The sequence below is a fragment of the Triturus cristatus genome, chromosome 12 (assembly GCF_964204655.1).
Source record: "Triturus cristatus chromosome 12, aTriCri1.1, whole genome shotgun sequence".
Lineage (NCBI taxonomy): Eukaryota > Metazoa > Chordata > Amphibia > Caudata > Salamandridae > Triturus > Triturus cristatus.
The window spans coordinates 820813590-820829412 of NC_140595.1; the positions used below are offsets into that span (position 1 = coordinate 820813590).

At 49.2% G+C, this 15823-nt stretch overlaps 1 protein-coding gene across 2 annotated transcripts in view; it reads right to left on the reverse strand.

Annotated features, from left to right (window-relative positions):
- The window catches only part of ZCWPW1 (zinc finger CW-type and PWWP domain containing 1), a 1624070-nt gene that overhangs the window by 137503 nt on the left and 1470744 nt on the right, over window positions 1-15823 (reverse strand). For both annotated transcript variants that reach the window (XM_085639318.1, XM_085639317.1), the window contains exon 16: window positions 12740-13091. In XM_085639318.1, coding sequence (XP_085495444.1) covers window positions 12740-13091 — 352 coding nt within the window. The remainder of the gene's footprint in view (window positions 1-12739; window positions 13092-15823) is intronic.

The window sequence follows — 15823 nt, forward strand, 5'->3', positions numbered from 1 at the left end:
CTGACAGCCTTTAGTGTATTGGGGCAGGGTGGGCTGAAAGGAATGAGACATGCCTGGGGCACACAAGGTGTTCCTTGCATAGTCCAGTTCAAACCGGCGCTGGGGCACTCCAGCCCCAGCTCTGGCGCGAAACTGGACAAAGAGAAGTGGGTGTAACCACCCCCTCCCAGGTCCCACCCATAAGGCGTGACCTAGCAGGTATCCCAGCCCCCCAGATTAGTATAAGAGTGGGAGTTGGGCCTCAAGACTTTAGATTATCCTGAACCTGCAACTTGAACAGAAACTCTGGACCTTCGACATTCGACGAAAGAAGAAGACTGAAGAATCTCCCTTGTGGCCAAGGAGTGGCTACCCTGTGCAAACAGGCACCATCAAGAGACTACCCTTTGCTTTGCCCACGTTCTACGAGCAACCGACTGCAGAGCCCGACCAGAGCCTTGACTTCCAGACTTCTCCGACCCTGATCCACATCCACAGCAGAGCTGAGATCCGTGGAGGCGACGAGCGACGTGGGACCGGCTACCTGGGAAAAGTGGCTAGTAACTTCAAGCGCAGCTTCTGAGGCACCCTCGAAGTTGTGCACCGGGGATTGAGAAGCCCCAACCCCAAGCATCATCTGCACCGAAGATCAGCCCCCCACACTCCACGAGTCCTGCGTGGGGCCCTTCTGCATTTTCCTGCTTGCCGCGTCTGTCCGGTTGCTTGCCCGCTGGCTAGTGGCCTTTGTGACGACGCACCCTGAAATCTTCTGCGCTGGTTTGGCTCCTCCAGACTGGCTCCCGCTTCTCTGTAAAGAAGAAGCACCCCAGACCTTCCTGGTCTGCACCAGAAGCAAGTCCTCCGTTCTTCGTGGGTTCCGCTTGCCAAGGCTTGGTGAGTCCTAGTCCAACTTCGACGCCGCCGACAGCAAGAGCCTTCGTGGGACAGCTCGCCTCCTGGTCCTGGTCGTCCTCGACGTTTCCTGGTCCTCCTGGCTGCAGCAACAAGCTTCACCTTCACCTGCAATCTTCACGACATCGCCTGGTTCCTTCCTGGTTCCACGTGGTCACTGGCTAGTGACCTTGACTCTGTCCCTTCTGCTTGCAGGTCTCCTCTCTTCTTTTTTTTTTTTTTTTTACGGTGTCGAAGCATCATGTGAGCAATTTATTTATTTATTATTATTTTTTTTTCAAAAACCTTTATTTAAAAATCAGGACACAGCTATTCAGCCGACAACCCGAAGGTTCGGCAGCATCGATAATTAGAAACAGTGATGCGTCCCCAGTACAGTACAAAGAGAAGTGCAAAGGTTCAATTTTAAACAAACACAAAAAAGCACAGCAAACCCCAGCAAGGCAAGAACACTAAAAACCATGGTGAGAGCCCCCAGGGGAGGCCGGACCCCACTCATCTACCAGTTACAAGATAGTGTAAGGAGGAAGAGGGGGGACAGCAGAGGCCCAAATAGTTCATAAACCAGACTGTGCTGGAAAGAAGGTCAGGGGGAAAGCTGTTCCTCGGGCGGTTCCAGATCAGGGGCAAGACATATTCCCCCCCTATATTGATTCCACCGCCCCCAGATGGCGTGCCACTTCCGGGGGCGGCCTCTAGAGCAATAGACCGTCTTCTCCCTAAACATGCTCCAGTCCATGTTCTCTTTCCACGCGTCTCCTCTCTTCTTGATCCCAGCCTTGGGATCCACCGGACACTCTTCACTGACTGCCTGTCAGCATCTTTCTTCAGGCATCCATAGGAGTCGACGACGAAAACCGACGCATCTTCACCCCTATGCACCCGCAGCCTGTGGGCTAGGTAACTTGGGTACTCCGGTGCTCATCAGGATAGTGACTATCCTAGTGTCTAGTTTTCCAGTCTCGACTTCCTACTCCGGAAGTGTCCTAAATCTATCGTTTTCTAAACTGTACTATTGCTAGTGACTTTTACGCATTACGCGTGAGTGTTTCCACTCTGCACACGAATCCCGTGGGCCTCCCACTTCCTAACTAATGCTAGTGTAGTGTAGCCCCAGCGATTCCCTAGGCCTAGGCCTATTCTATTTCCGTGACAGTGGTCCTTATACCACTTACTTAGTATATGGTTTGCGTGGCCCCTAGGGCCTAACTGTATTACTTACCTGTGTGACTTAATGTATGCTTAAATAAGACTGTGTTGTACTTACCTCTAATCTCATAAAGAGTGCTGAGGGTTTGACTAGAATAAATACACTTTATTTTATATATATATCTGTTGTGGTGTCCTTTCATTTGGTATTCAAGGGATTATATATGGTATCACAGCTGGCTTCACATGCCATTCAGAGTTTAGCCTAAGACTGCTCTTGTCCATGCTACCACTAGGATAGCTGGTCTATAAGGTTGACTTTACAACCAATCACCATAAGGGTATTTGGACTGATATAAGGTGTACACTAGAACTAGTGACATCATACATCAGGCCAACTTCTCACACAGTGTAGGAAAGTAGGACCAGCTTTCATGGTTACCTCCACTTTTTGCCTGGTGTAATGCTGTTTCTGACTAGTCTGACTGGGATCCTGCTAATCAAGACCCCAGTCACTGTGCTCTCTCCCTAAATTTGACCATGGTAAGTACTTTGGTACCTTCCCAATTGGCTACTGGTATACCCTCCCAAGTCCCTAGTATATGGTACTTAGGTACCCAGGGCATAGGTACTCCAGGGGTCTCCCACGGCTGCAGCATGTATTATGCCACCCATGAGAGACCACTCAAACTGTGACTACAGGCCTGCCATTGCAGCCTGTGTGAGCAGGTGCTAGCACCACTCACAACAGATATACGTTTCCTTATATCTGAGGACACTGCACTTAAAACCTATAAGTCACCCCTAAGGCAGGCCTATCAATCCTGAAGGCAATGTGCTAGGTTATAAGTGCCCTGCATGAGTAGGACACCCCCTACAAACCGTGAAGTCGATTCTCGAGGCACTGTAAGTGCGGTCAGCTATTTAATACATATAGCGGCATCAAGTCAATTACGAGATGTCTAACTATATATTGGCTGCACCAAAACTGGTCACGTTTGGTATCAAACATATTGGAATTTTATCCCAATACCAGTTCCAGTGTTGGATGTAGGAAGCATTTACTGGGGGGCTCTCCTAGGGAGCCCCCCTGTATTCCCGGTACCAGCCTTCCAGGGTCGAACAGCAAGCTAGTGCTGCTGCCAACCACAGACACAATTCTGCCCTCCTGCTGCTGAGCTGAGCTCGAGCAGGGGAAGGTAGAACAATAGGTTTGCTGTCACAGGGAGGTGTACCCACCTCCCAGAGAGGACTTAGAATACTGGGCTGGTGTGGGGGTGCTTGTCAGCACCACCAGACTGCTTTGAAGGGGACATTTGGTGCCCTCCTTGCATACTCCAGTTGGAACTAGTTCAGGGAGCCGTTGGCTCCTGCTCTGGTGTGAAACTGGACAAAGGACAAGGGAATATCCTCCTCTCTGTCCAGCCTCTCCTCTGGGAGGAATCCCTGAATCGTCCCAACCCTTTCCATAGGGTACTTAAGGGCTTACCTGTGGGTGGCTCTTCAGATTTGTCGTGGGACAAGATTTAGATTCGAAACCACTTTAACTTTTATGGTATGGGCACTAAGGAAGTCTCCTGTTGCTCCTGGTCTCGTCGTCCTGCTAGTCTTTTGCGTTGTCTGTGCCTGTGCTTCATCCAGGTTCTTCTCCAGGCCGATGGGCATCAAAGACAGCCTAAGTCATCTCCCTTGGAGTGAAGGAGTCACTTCCCTGCATCTGCAAGCACCGCAATAAAGCAGACTGGTCTACTGCTCCCGAGGCCCCACGGACTCCGAAAGGCTCAGCAACACAGGTGGTGGTTCTGCAACTCCCTCGAGGCCTGCACTGTCTTCTCAGCATGTTTGTGGCCAGCATCCCTCCTCGGAACCGCTGCAGCAGAACCCCTGTGCACCGCGTCAACTTGCTGTTGCCAAGGCTAGTTGACTCTGTCCTCCAGAGATCTACGGGCTACAAGAAGCTCCTGCCTCCAGCATCTCTTGCTACCAAGATCTTTGTCCTCACTACTTCCATGGGCCTGCATCTTTGGTGAGCTGCTCGAGGTCCTCTTGCAACTCCTGTGCCTTTGGCCTGTGGGTCCTCTTGAGGGTCTTCATTGGCTTCAGTGGGCTCACCTGCTTGCTCAGGCCTGCTCCGACTCTCCTGCCTTTGGTGAGTCCCCTGGATCTTGCTGGTCCAGACACTGCACGTTCTACGTCTACCACGTCTGTTGATGCTGCCAAGGCTTGTTGGTGCTCCCGCCGGACATCGACCCCCTGATTCTCGACTTCCGACATGGGACAGCTCGTGAACAGCTCCTGGTCTTCCACAGCGTCGCCTGGTCCTCGCAGCGGCAAGGTCACCGTCAACTCTAAAGCATCTTCAGTCATCGGTCTTCCGTGCCTCCCGGTCACGCCCGAGTGGCATAGACCCTGTCTCCTCTGCTTGCAGGTCCTTCTCTTCAAGAATCCATTCTTCGATTCCACAGGACTCTTTCACCTTCTTCGCCAGCAGCATCTTTTCTGCAGTCCTCCATTGTGGTCTACGACGGTTTTCCACATCACTTCACACCCATGCACCCAGCACTAAAATCATCATAAGGGTTGTCTGGATTAGTGCAAGGTACTTCACTTAAACAAGTGTGAAGCCAGCCTTCTACATGCAGCCGGACTCCTAGTGTTGTCCTACATTGTCGCTATTTTTCCTTTCTAAAATAAAATGTGTGGCAGTTATATTTCTAAGTCACTTTAAGTGTAGTGAATATTTTTCTGTACTTGGAGATCTTTTTTAAAAGAAAAAATAAATTACATTTGAACAATTATTTTTTAATGCGTATGTGTATCTTTGTCTGCAAAAAGGGCTAGCACATTGCATTTTTGTGATTCAGATTAGACAACCTTGTGTATATTTGCACATCCAAACGCTTTGTCATTTTTTTTTTTACAATAATTTTTTTATGTAATTGGCCTGCCTGTAAAACAGATCACCCAAGCTCCCTCCTTGAATATAGGGCAGCCATCTGCACAGGCTTACGAATGTTGAATCGACTGAGAATAAACACACCAATATGCTTTCTTGGCATGTAGAGACTCTGGAACAACGCCCAGTTGTAACTCAGACTTCTTATTTCAGATGTGCAACTCAGGAATGTCTTCACACCCACCTTAGCACAATCTTTGCATCATCCTAGAATATATCACTTCCCACCCAAACGTGATGCAGTGTTTACTTCTATGTGCTTTAGTCAGAAGTCTGATTGAAAACAAACCTGTATGCCTCTCTATTCACACATTTTGCTAACGTATCCTGTTGCTATGTACTGTATTCCACTGCCTTAAAACTAGGCTTGAGTTTTATAGATAAAACCAACAAAATAAAACTAAAGAACAAGTTACTTACCTTTGGTAACACCTTAACTGGTAGAGACTGTATCTAGCCGCAGATTCCTTACCGTAGAATTATTAGACTAGATCTGGAACTTTTTATTGAGCAGTACCACTGCAAGCTGGTAGGTGGGGCTGTTCGGCTCCGCGTGGCATCATTGGCTCCAGAAGTAAAGTGCGCGTTGGGCACCACCCCAGCGCACTGACGTCCATTTCTTTTTGTGACTTTCCATGCCAGGATCGCAGAGCCTCAAAGAACACTGACCCCTGGTGTGGAAAACTAGGGCTCTGAAAGCGAAAGTCCAGTCCATAGCAACGCGCTCGCAGAGCGGGGAGGATGGGTGGGTAGCTAAGGAATCTGCAGCTAGACAAAGTCTCTACCAGATAAGGCGTTACCGAAGATAAAGTAACTTGTTCATCTAATGGAGACTTCTAGCCACAGACTCCTTACCTTAAAATAGATAACCAAGAAGCATCTCCCCAGAGGTGGCTCTGCAAAATAATTTCACACCAAATAGACCTGCAGAACCAAACAGGCAAAGTGTCCATCTCTACGGACCCGCCTGCCCAGGCAGTAGTGCTTGGTAAAAGTTTACAGGGAAGCCCACATTGCTGCCTGGCAGATGTCCAGGACCAGAACTCTACGAGCCAACGCAGTAGTCACAGGCTTGGCTGCGACCACTGCATTGGCCACAACCAAACCTGGGAAGCCAAGGAGGTTGTTTCTTGAACAATGCGTAGCGGATCTTAATGCAGAGCATGATTCATTTGGAGATGGTCCGCTTCTGCAGAGCCTTTCCCTTCTTAATGCAGAGCACGATTCATCGGGAGAAGGTCCACATCTGCAGAGCCTTTCCCTTCTTCACTCTGACATACTCCACGAAGAGTTGGTCATCCACCCGGAACACTTTTGAGCGGTCAAGGTAGAACGACAATGCTCCTTTTGGGTCCAGATGATGAAGTCGCTCCTCTTCTTTATAGGGATGAGGTGGAGCATAAAAAGTAGGCAGAGTGATGGATTGACCAACATGTAAGGGAGTGACCACTTCCGATAGAAAGGAAGCTCTTGTACGAAGCACCAGTATGTCTGGGTTGAGGTTCAAGAACGGAGGCTTGGATGACAAAAAGTCTGAAGCTCGCTGACCCTCCGGGCAGATGTGATAGCCACAAGAAAGGCTGTCTTGATGGTAAGGAGCCTGAGAGGACAATTATGCAAGGGCTCAAAAGAAGCACACTTAGGGAAAGTGAGGACAAGATTAAGGTTCCACTGAGGCATAATGAAAAGAGAAGGTGGGAACAAATGTAAATCTTTCACAACATCTATTCACAGTAGGAAATTTGAAGAGGGATGGCTGGTCAGGCAACTGCAGAAAACCTTAAATAGCAGAAAGAAAGCCCCTGAGAGTGTCCAGAGCACAGCCCTGCTGGGCAAGAGAAAGAATGAAGAGAAGAACCTGAGAATGGGGGACAGAAAGGGGATCGCACTGTCTTTCTATACACCATGCCACAAAGTTTCCCCAACGGCATTCGTATATCGTCTTGCTGGAGGTACGCCTGGCTGCCAAGATAATGTTGCAGAGTTCAGGAGGAAGTTCTAAGCTGTCGACTGTTGTCGCTCAATCTCCATGCAAGAAGGTGAAGAGTGGACAGGATTGGGTGGAGGATCCTACCCTGCTGCTGCAACAGAAGATTATCTCGAAGGAGCAGCCTGATGGGAGGACAGATGGCCATGCTCTACAGCTTGGGATACCAGACTCTCCGTGCCCAGTTCAGAGCCACAAGGCTGACTTGGGGCCAGTCGTTTCTGATCTTCTTGAGAGTGGTATGAGCGGAGTGGCGTACAGAAGGCCTGAGCTCCACTTGGGATGAAAAGCTTTTCAGAGCGAGAGCTGCCTTGGATACTTCAGAGCACGGAACTTCAGACATTATGCGTTCTTGAAGCAGGGTCACGTTTTACCATATAGGACACAGTAGGCCCACCTTGCTACACCTGGACCATGAGACCCCCATATAGGTCCCCCCAGCTAGTGTACAGGAATCTGTTAAGTTGACCAAGCTGTCTCACTCATTCTTTTAGCTTCAAAGGCCAGGTGCCTCCTAAACAGCATTTCACATATCTCTTCTGCGACACACACACAAAGCTACAGCTTCCGTCCCTCATGGTCAACAACAGCCCAAAAAAACCCTCTCCTTGGATGTCCTAAGACTGCGCTGCGCTCACCCACAAAACCACAAGATCACGGAACTTACTAACGTAAGAGGAAAACGTTGGGGCAAGAGCTACTTGCAAATCTTGCACTTTCTCAATTTATTATAATTATTCCCACCAGCTTGCCTTATCGAAACTTACAGCAGGATCTTGGAGTGCCAGTAAACACCTCTAACCTTTTGGTCAGTTCTGTTTTTTATAAGAATTCTGAGAAGTGATACTAAACTATTCCGATAAATATGTCTAAAGGGTGGTAGGACTGACGTAGACAAACTGTCAAAAGATGAACTTGCGGTCCAACTGTTCTGCATTAAACTACTATAAAACCCCTGCCCACAGTCCACTCGTTGGATTACCCTACTGTGTTCGTTAGACACATGTGGGTTCTTCCTGATCGATCGTTAGTGCACATTATAGAATTCTTGTCTTAAATATTGAATATTTGCAAATGTATTTTTAGCTAGCATTCCCTTTGCATATGCTTCAGATGTCAGGGGATGTATTTTTCTCCATGTCTGATTTAAATGTATGATTTTCTCTCTGCATTTACCAAAACATATGTTTTTCTCATAACGCTTTAAAGTGTTCATCCTCCCCATAGATATATATATGGTGTGCGCAAAGGTATTTCTCTACATGATGTGATTTATGCTCCCTACCTTGTCATATTTCACAGAATGCTATTCTTCTTTCACTATTGCATTGAACTATTTCATTATATGCTCATGTCCTATTTCTAGCGTGCATTGTGTTCCATTGTGTCTTTGCTAAGACACAGCATCTCAATATTGCATTTTAAAATGTTCCTTTACACTTCATGTTGGAAGTGGTTTTCTTGTAATAAAGTATAACAAAGCGCAAACAAACCTGATTCAATTCCTATTGTTTACACGTGTTTTCTCACTTCAAACGCAGCACACCGGTACAAATTAAACTGCCCAGAATTATCTGCCTGAGAGGACAATTATGCAAGGGCTCAAAAGAAGCACACTTAGGGAAAGTGAGGACAAGATTAAGGTTCCACTTAGGCATAATGAAAAGAGAAGGTGGGAACAAATGTTGTAAATCTTTCAAAACATCTATTCACAGTAGGGGGTTTGAAGAGGGATGGCTGGACAGGCAACTGCAGAAAACCTTAAATAGTAGATAGAAAGCCCCTGAGAGTGCCCAGAGCACAGCCCTGCTGGGCAAGTTAAAGAATGAAGAGAAGAACCTGAGAATGGGGGGCAGAAAGGGGATCGAACTGTCTTTCTATACACCATGCCACAAATTTTCCCCAACGGCATTCGTATACCGTCTTACTGGAGGTACGCCTAGCTGCCAAGATAGTGTTGCAGAGTTCAGGACGAAGTTCTAAGCTGTCGACTGTTGTCGCTCAATCTCCATGCAAGAAGGTGAAGAGTGGACAGGATTGGGTGGAGGATCCTACCCTGCTGCTGCGACAGAAGATTATCTCGAAGGAGCAGACTGATGGGAGGACAGATGGCCATGCTCTACAGCTTGGGATAACAGACTCTCCATGCCCAGTTCAGAGCCACAAGGATGACTTGGGGCCAGTCGTTCCTGATCTTCTTGAGAGTGGTATGGGCGGAGAGGCATACAGAAGGCCTGAGCTCCACTTGGGACGAAAAGCTTTCCAGAGCAAGAGCCGCCTTGGAAACTTCAGTGCATGGAACTGCTGACATTATGCATTCTTGACAGTGGCAAACAAATTTAGCCAAGGCTCTCATTGCTGCTGAAAGAGACCTTGCATCACATCCGAATGGAGACACCATTCGACATCCGCTAGGCATCTTCGGCTGAGCTTGTTCGCGCTGGCGTTCAGAGAGCCTGCCAAGTGTTGAACCAGAAGGGATATGCCCTGAGGTTCCAACCATGTAAAGAGACGCAGGGCCTCTTAACAAAGGGTCCACGATCCCATTCCGCCTTATTTGTTGCAGTACCACAGGTTGATGTGAAGTCCGGATTCCGCGGGGGACCAGAGGCCTCTGATCTCCACCTCTACCAGTCCCGGGTCCAGGGCAGACAAGACCTGAGCAAGTGTGAGCCTTTTGAACTTCTCCTGAGAAATTGAGAGGGCGCAGATCTAGGATAGGACGAAGACCTCCATCCTTCTTGTGCACCAGAAAGTAGCGGGAATAGCAACTACGACCTACTTCAGGCGTCTGGGCCATCTCTATGGCTCCCTTGGACAAGAGCCGTCACTTCTTGGCCGAGAAGGGATAGGTGGTCCTCCGTCATACTGATGTAAGTAGGTGGCATGGAGGGAAGCATAGTCACCAACGGGAGGGAGTAGCCCCTTCGGACAATCTGCAGAACCTACCAGTCTGATATTATAGGCCAGCAGTGGGGCAGGAGACGGCAGCTCCTTCCTCCCACTGGGTGCCCATGAAGATAAGAGGGCAGACTATAATGGTTTGGAGGGTGCTCACGCCAGGCGTGTGGTGGCCTTGCCTGACCTTTGGCTGAACGACCCACGGGGTATGTGGGTACCACGTCCTCTGCCTTGTAGGGGCTGGAAAACTTGTGCGCTGCGGTGGCTGGGAGGGTATAGACACAGCTGAAAGCCACTTCAGTGGCCACGAAAGGAGCGAAAGGCGGATTGGGGGGTGACGAGAGGCCATGCAAATGCCCTAGGACCTGGCCATAGCCTTGCTGTAGTTAAAGCGCTCCAGCGCTGAATCCACCTTGTCTAAAAAGGGACAGGAGGCATCAAAGGGCATGTCCATATAAGCAATATATGGACATTCCCAGAAAATCCCATTTTCCTTAACCAGGTGTGGCGCTGTAAGGCTACTGACAACAAAACCTCTCTGCCCAGTGAGTTGGTTTTCAGTCTACATCGGATCGTGAACTTAAATGCATCTCTCCCATCGGCAACTGCCTGGGAGAGTAAGGCCTAAGCCTACTCCAGGACTATTGGCAGGACCTGTGCAACCATATCCCACAGAGCGTGGGACTACGGACCCAAGGCATGCGTTTTTCACAGATCGCGGTGCCAGGCTGGGGGACGAAAACATCTTCTTAACTATGTTGTGCAACTTCTTGGATTCCCGAGCCAGTGGTGCGTTGGGAATGCACCAGGATTTACATGGAAAAAGGAGGCATGGACCACCAAGATCTCCAGGGTAGGCTGGTGTGTGAGGAACTTGGGGTTCCATGGGGCGGAGCAGTCAATCGTCCTGTTTACAGGAGCCCCTGTGTTGGGCTTGGACCAAGTCCCAAACAGGACATCAGTAAGAGCTTCTTTTAATGGGGGAAGAAGTTCTGAGGTGGACAATTCTGGTTAAAACACTTCTGTCAAGACGCCTGTCTTGACTGCCACTGTGGCAAGCTAAGGTCCAGGACCTGTGCTGCACTCACCCCACCATTACAAATGACGCTCCTTTCTCCGTAGCCACAGTAGAGGTAAAAAAGCATGCCCATATCTGGCGGGGTATCCAGTCCGCTGCCGTCTGCCTAATTCCCACACCAGTCCATGTTTGCGTCATAAGGATGGCATTCTTCAGGGTCCAGTGACCCCCTCCCTTTCCTCCCCGAGTCCTAGTCCATAAGAATAGGGCTCAGGCTCTGGCCTGGAAGGCATGGGTCTAGTTGGCGCCGGAGTCCGAGGATGCGCTTTCGACTAAGTGTTGGAGTTGGGATCAGAATAGGGATGGAGCTGCCAGTGGGCGCTAGGAGCTGGAGTAGGTCAAGGAGGCATGACCGGCGTCGGTCCAAATCCATCGGTGGATCCAAGGGGCTTGACTGGTGCCAGAGCCGCCAGCGTGGATCCAGTAGGGGCCCCTCCCAAACCTGTTGGGCCCAAAACCTTGCCAGAGGGAATGGGCTGCGGTGCATAGCCTCATAAATTTCTTTTAATATGGCGGGGATCGCTCTAGCTCTGGGAAACTCAGGGAGACGCAGAGATGGCTAAGGTACTGGCTCTTCCACGGAGCCAGGCCTCAAATTTCAACGCTTTCTCGTCTCGTCGGCTGACGGACGTGGAGAAGTCGAAGAGCTCTTCGACTTCTTTTTCTTCTTGTGGTGGGACTTACCTGAATGACCTGATGACTTCGAGTGCAACGAGGATCTTGGACTATGCAACCACTACAGGGACCTTACTCTCGACCGGAATTTGGATCGTTGCAGCGTTGCACGTCGAGATGCGATGAGCTTGAGGGATCTTTCCCTCAAGGCCTTCGGGTTCATGGTGTGGCAATCGGAGCAGGCCTTAAGAAGGTGGTCATGCTCGAGGCACCAAAGACATACAAGATGCGGGTTCGTAATCCGACATTGAGCGGTGACAGACGCTGCAGGGCTTGAAGCCGGCCTTCCAAGAAGGCAACCCTCCCACACCAGGAGGAAAATCTCAAAAAGACTTGACAAAAAGTCAAAAAAAGGTTGTCAAAAATTTACTGAGGGGTAGCTCTTCACCAGATCTGCGCTGACTGGTGTGGAAAGAAAAGAATGCTGTGGTGGCGCCTATATAGGCATCGCACACATCACTTCTGGCGCAGACGATGCTATGCAGTGCCGAATAACGCCACCTACTGGTGTGCAGGGGTACTGCCGGAGAAACATTTCCAGATCCAGTCCAATGCCTGGAGGCAATTCTAAGTTAAGGAATCTGCAGCTAGAAGTCTCTATCAGGTACAATCTTCAAGGCCTGATATATAATTTACAAGGCTTTAACAACCACAGCTCCTGGCAAAATATCTACCCCATCAGGAGGGCTCTGCACCAAAGGAACCAGTATATTATCAGGCTCAATGGAAGTGCCAGAAAGAAAGGAGGCACACATTTTCAAAGTATGTGTCAGGGTTCTCATACCAACTTACTGCACATCAAATTTGACCCATCATTCTTATCCCAGAGAAAATGAATTGAAATCTCAGCTTCCACAGTAATCCAACTCCTTAGGCCTGCCGGCCATAAACAGAATTTAACTCTTCTTTACTCCTCCAACGGTGTTCCCCTCAACGAAACAATACGACATTGTACCCTGCTCTCCTGCACAGAGCTTTACTGCTTCAAACTATGACTGGACAACACAATTACTAACACATATGTACACATGTCACTGTTTACAAGTATGCCAGTGCTCAACAGGCCCTCCAGTTATTTCATTGAAAAAACTAGTCTACGCACAGTAAAATGGAGAAGACATCCTCTTGCACATCGTTCTTCTTTGCCGTCAAGATATCTAACATGTCGTCACCAAATGCTTCGTCCAGTTCCTTTTCATTTGCTTTCACTTCCTCTAACCAATTTTGAAGGCTGTCTTCACCTTCTAATAAAGCTACTACCTTACGCGTTGCCTTGTTCTTTGTTTTGTCCATCTTGGCTGTATTTAGGCAAGTTATCAGCTTGCCAGGATCTGTAATGGATAGCACCTTGGTACTCAGGCATGCATTATTTATTTCTGTACTACATGCAGGTACTGAAGATGGCTTTGAACTGGCGGTGTTCACTTTTGGTAAAGAAAATCTGTTCTTAGTACCTAGAAAGAAAGAAAAAAATTACAGCTGGCAAACAAAAGAATGAATACTTTGCATTAAGCACATATTTCGATAAACCATAATGAACATCAACAAAGAAGGGGCCCATTATAAGCTTTTAAAAGCCCCCAGTGCAGTATTTTTTCAAACTTACAATATTTGTTTCTATTTGTGAGGATATAATGTTAATACTTCGTTTTCCATTTTCCTCTAAATGTAACCTCAACTAAAAAGTAACTTTCCATTAACACTCAGCTTCAGGAAACTGAAATTGACCATATCTTAATAACCTAATGTTGATTCTCCTACTCCCTTGTTATCATCAGAAATGGGGCAAGCCCACACTGTCTGGGGTCCACCTTTGTCACAACTGAAACTAAAGACCCAAAACCTGTATTAAGTGGTAAGCAAATCAGAATGTGGGGCCTTTCAAGACAACGTTCATGCAGAACAAGTTGTTTACCTTCAGTAACCCTCTTTCTGATTGAGACTATCTAACTGCAGATTTGTCACATTTGAACATTCCCTAAGCGTTAGACTGGAACCTTTTTAGCTGTACCTCTACGTGCTGAAAGGTGGTGCCTTGCGGTTCTGCACTGATGCTGTTGAACAAGTTACTAACCTTCGGTAACGATGTATCTGTAAGAAACATTAGTTAGTTAGATTCCTCACCTTAGAATATCCCCAGGCGTCAGACTGGATCCGGAAGATTTTTCGTCAGCAATACCCCTTGCGCGTCGCTAGGCGTCGTCTGCGGCTCCGCGTCCGTCGTCGGCGTCGTGCGCCGGGATGACGTCGTCGGAGTACTTAGACGCCGCCCTCGCGCGCTGACGTCAGTTCTTGTACATAGCCTTCCGCGCCAGGAACGCAGAGCCATGCAAAGACCGACACTGGTGCCAAAAATAAAATCTAGGGGCCTGAAAGGACAACCTTAACCCTAGATGTCAGTTCGCAGAACGGGGAGGATGGGAGGGTCGGTGAGGAATCTAACTAACTAATGTTTCTTACAGATACATCGTTACCGAAGGTTAGTAACTTGTTCATCTGAAAGAAACACGTTAGTTAGATTCCTCACCTTAGAATAGATACCCAAGCAATACCATCCCCGGTGGTGGGTCTGCGAACCAAGATCACACCAGAAAGTCCTGGAGGACAGAACGGCCAAAGAAGCCATCCCTCCGGACTTGGCTGTCAAGGCAATAATGCCTGGCAAACGTGTGTAGAGAAGCCCACGTCGCCGCCTGACAGATGTCCTGCAAAGGGACTCCCCGTCCCGAGGCAGTAGTAGCCGCCGTGGCCCGAGTAGAATGGGCGCGCAGCCCAACAGGAGGGTCCTTTTTAGCCAAGGAATAGCAGATTTTTATACACAAAACGACCCACCGAGAGATGGTTCGTTTGTGCACAGCTTTCCCCTTCTTAGCGCCCACGTACCCAACAAAAAGCTGGTCGTCCACCCGGAACTGTTTTGTGCGGTCCAGATAGAAGGAGAGCGCACGTTTTGGGTCCAGACGGTGGAGCCTCTCTTCCTCTTTGGAAGGATGCGGAGGCGGAAAGAAGGTGGGCAAGGTGACAGACTGCCCAAGGTGAAATGGAGTCACCACTTTAGGAAGAAAAGAGGGACGAGGCCGAAGGACAACCTTGTCCGGATGAACAGATAGAAAAGGAGGCTTTGAAGATAAAGCCTGGAGCTCACTCACCCGTCTAGCCGAGGTGATGGCTACCAGAAAAGCAGTCTTTAGAGTTAGAAGACGAAGAGGGCAATTGTGAAGAGGCTCGAAGGGAGCGCACATCAGGAATGTCAAAACCAGATTCAAGTCCCACTGAGGCATTACAAAAGGGGCAGGAGGGAACGTGTGTGTAATGCCTTTGAGAAAGCGTGTAACCACAGGGGACTTGAAAAGAGAAGGCTGATCAGGAAGCCGCAAGAAGGCGGAGATGGCAGCAAGATAACCTTTCAGGGTGCCCAGGGCAGAGCCCTGCCGGGCCAGAGAAAGAAGGAAGAGGAGAACCTCAGAAAGAGGGGCGGAAAGGGGATCCACAGCCTTTGCTGTGCACCATGCCACAAATTTGTTCCACCGGCAGGCGTATACCGACTTTGTGGAGGGACGCCTGGCTGCCAGAATGATATCACAGACTTCAGGAGGCAAGTCAAATGGCATCAACTGCCGCCGCTCAATCTCCACGCATGGAGGTGGAGGCTGGACAGGTTCGGGTGGAGGACCGTCCCCTGCTGCTGCGACAGAAGATCCTCCCGAAGGGGCAGACGTATCGGGGGATCGGTCAACAGACTGAGTAGCTCGGGATACCAGTATCTTCGTGCCCAATCCGGAGCCACCAAGATGACTTGGGCCCGGTCGCGCCTGATCTTCTTCAGCACTCTGGGCAGAAGTGGTATAGGCGGAAAGGCGTACAACAGACCGCAACTCCACTCGTGACGAAAAGCGTCGCCGAGCGAGTGCCGCCTTGGAAATTCCAACGCGCAGAACTGCTGACATTGCGCGTTCTCTTCGGTGGCGAATAGATCTAACCAAGGCTCTCCCCACTGCTGAAAGAGGCCTTGCACCACTTCGGAGTTCAGACGCCATTCGTGATCCATCATGCACCGGCGGCTGAGTTCGTCTGCTCTGGCGTTCAGAGAGCCCGCCAGATGTTGAACCACCAGGGTGACGCCCTGGTGTTCCAGCCATGTCCAGAGGCGCAGAGCCTCCTGACAAAGGGTCCACGACCCCACCCC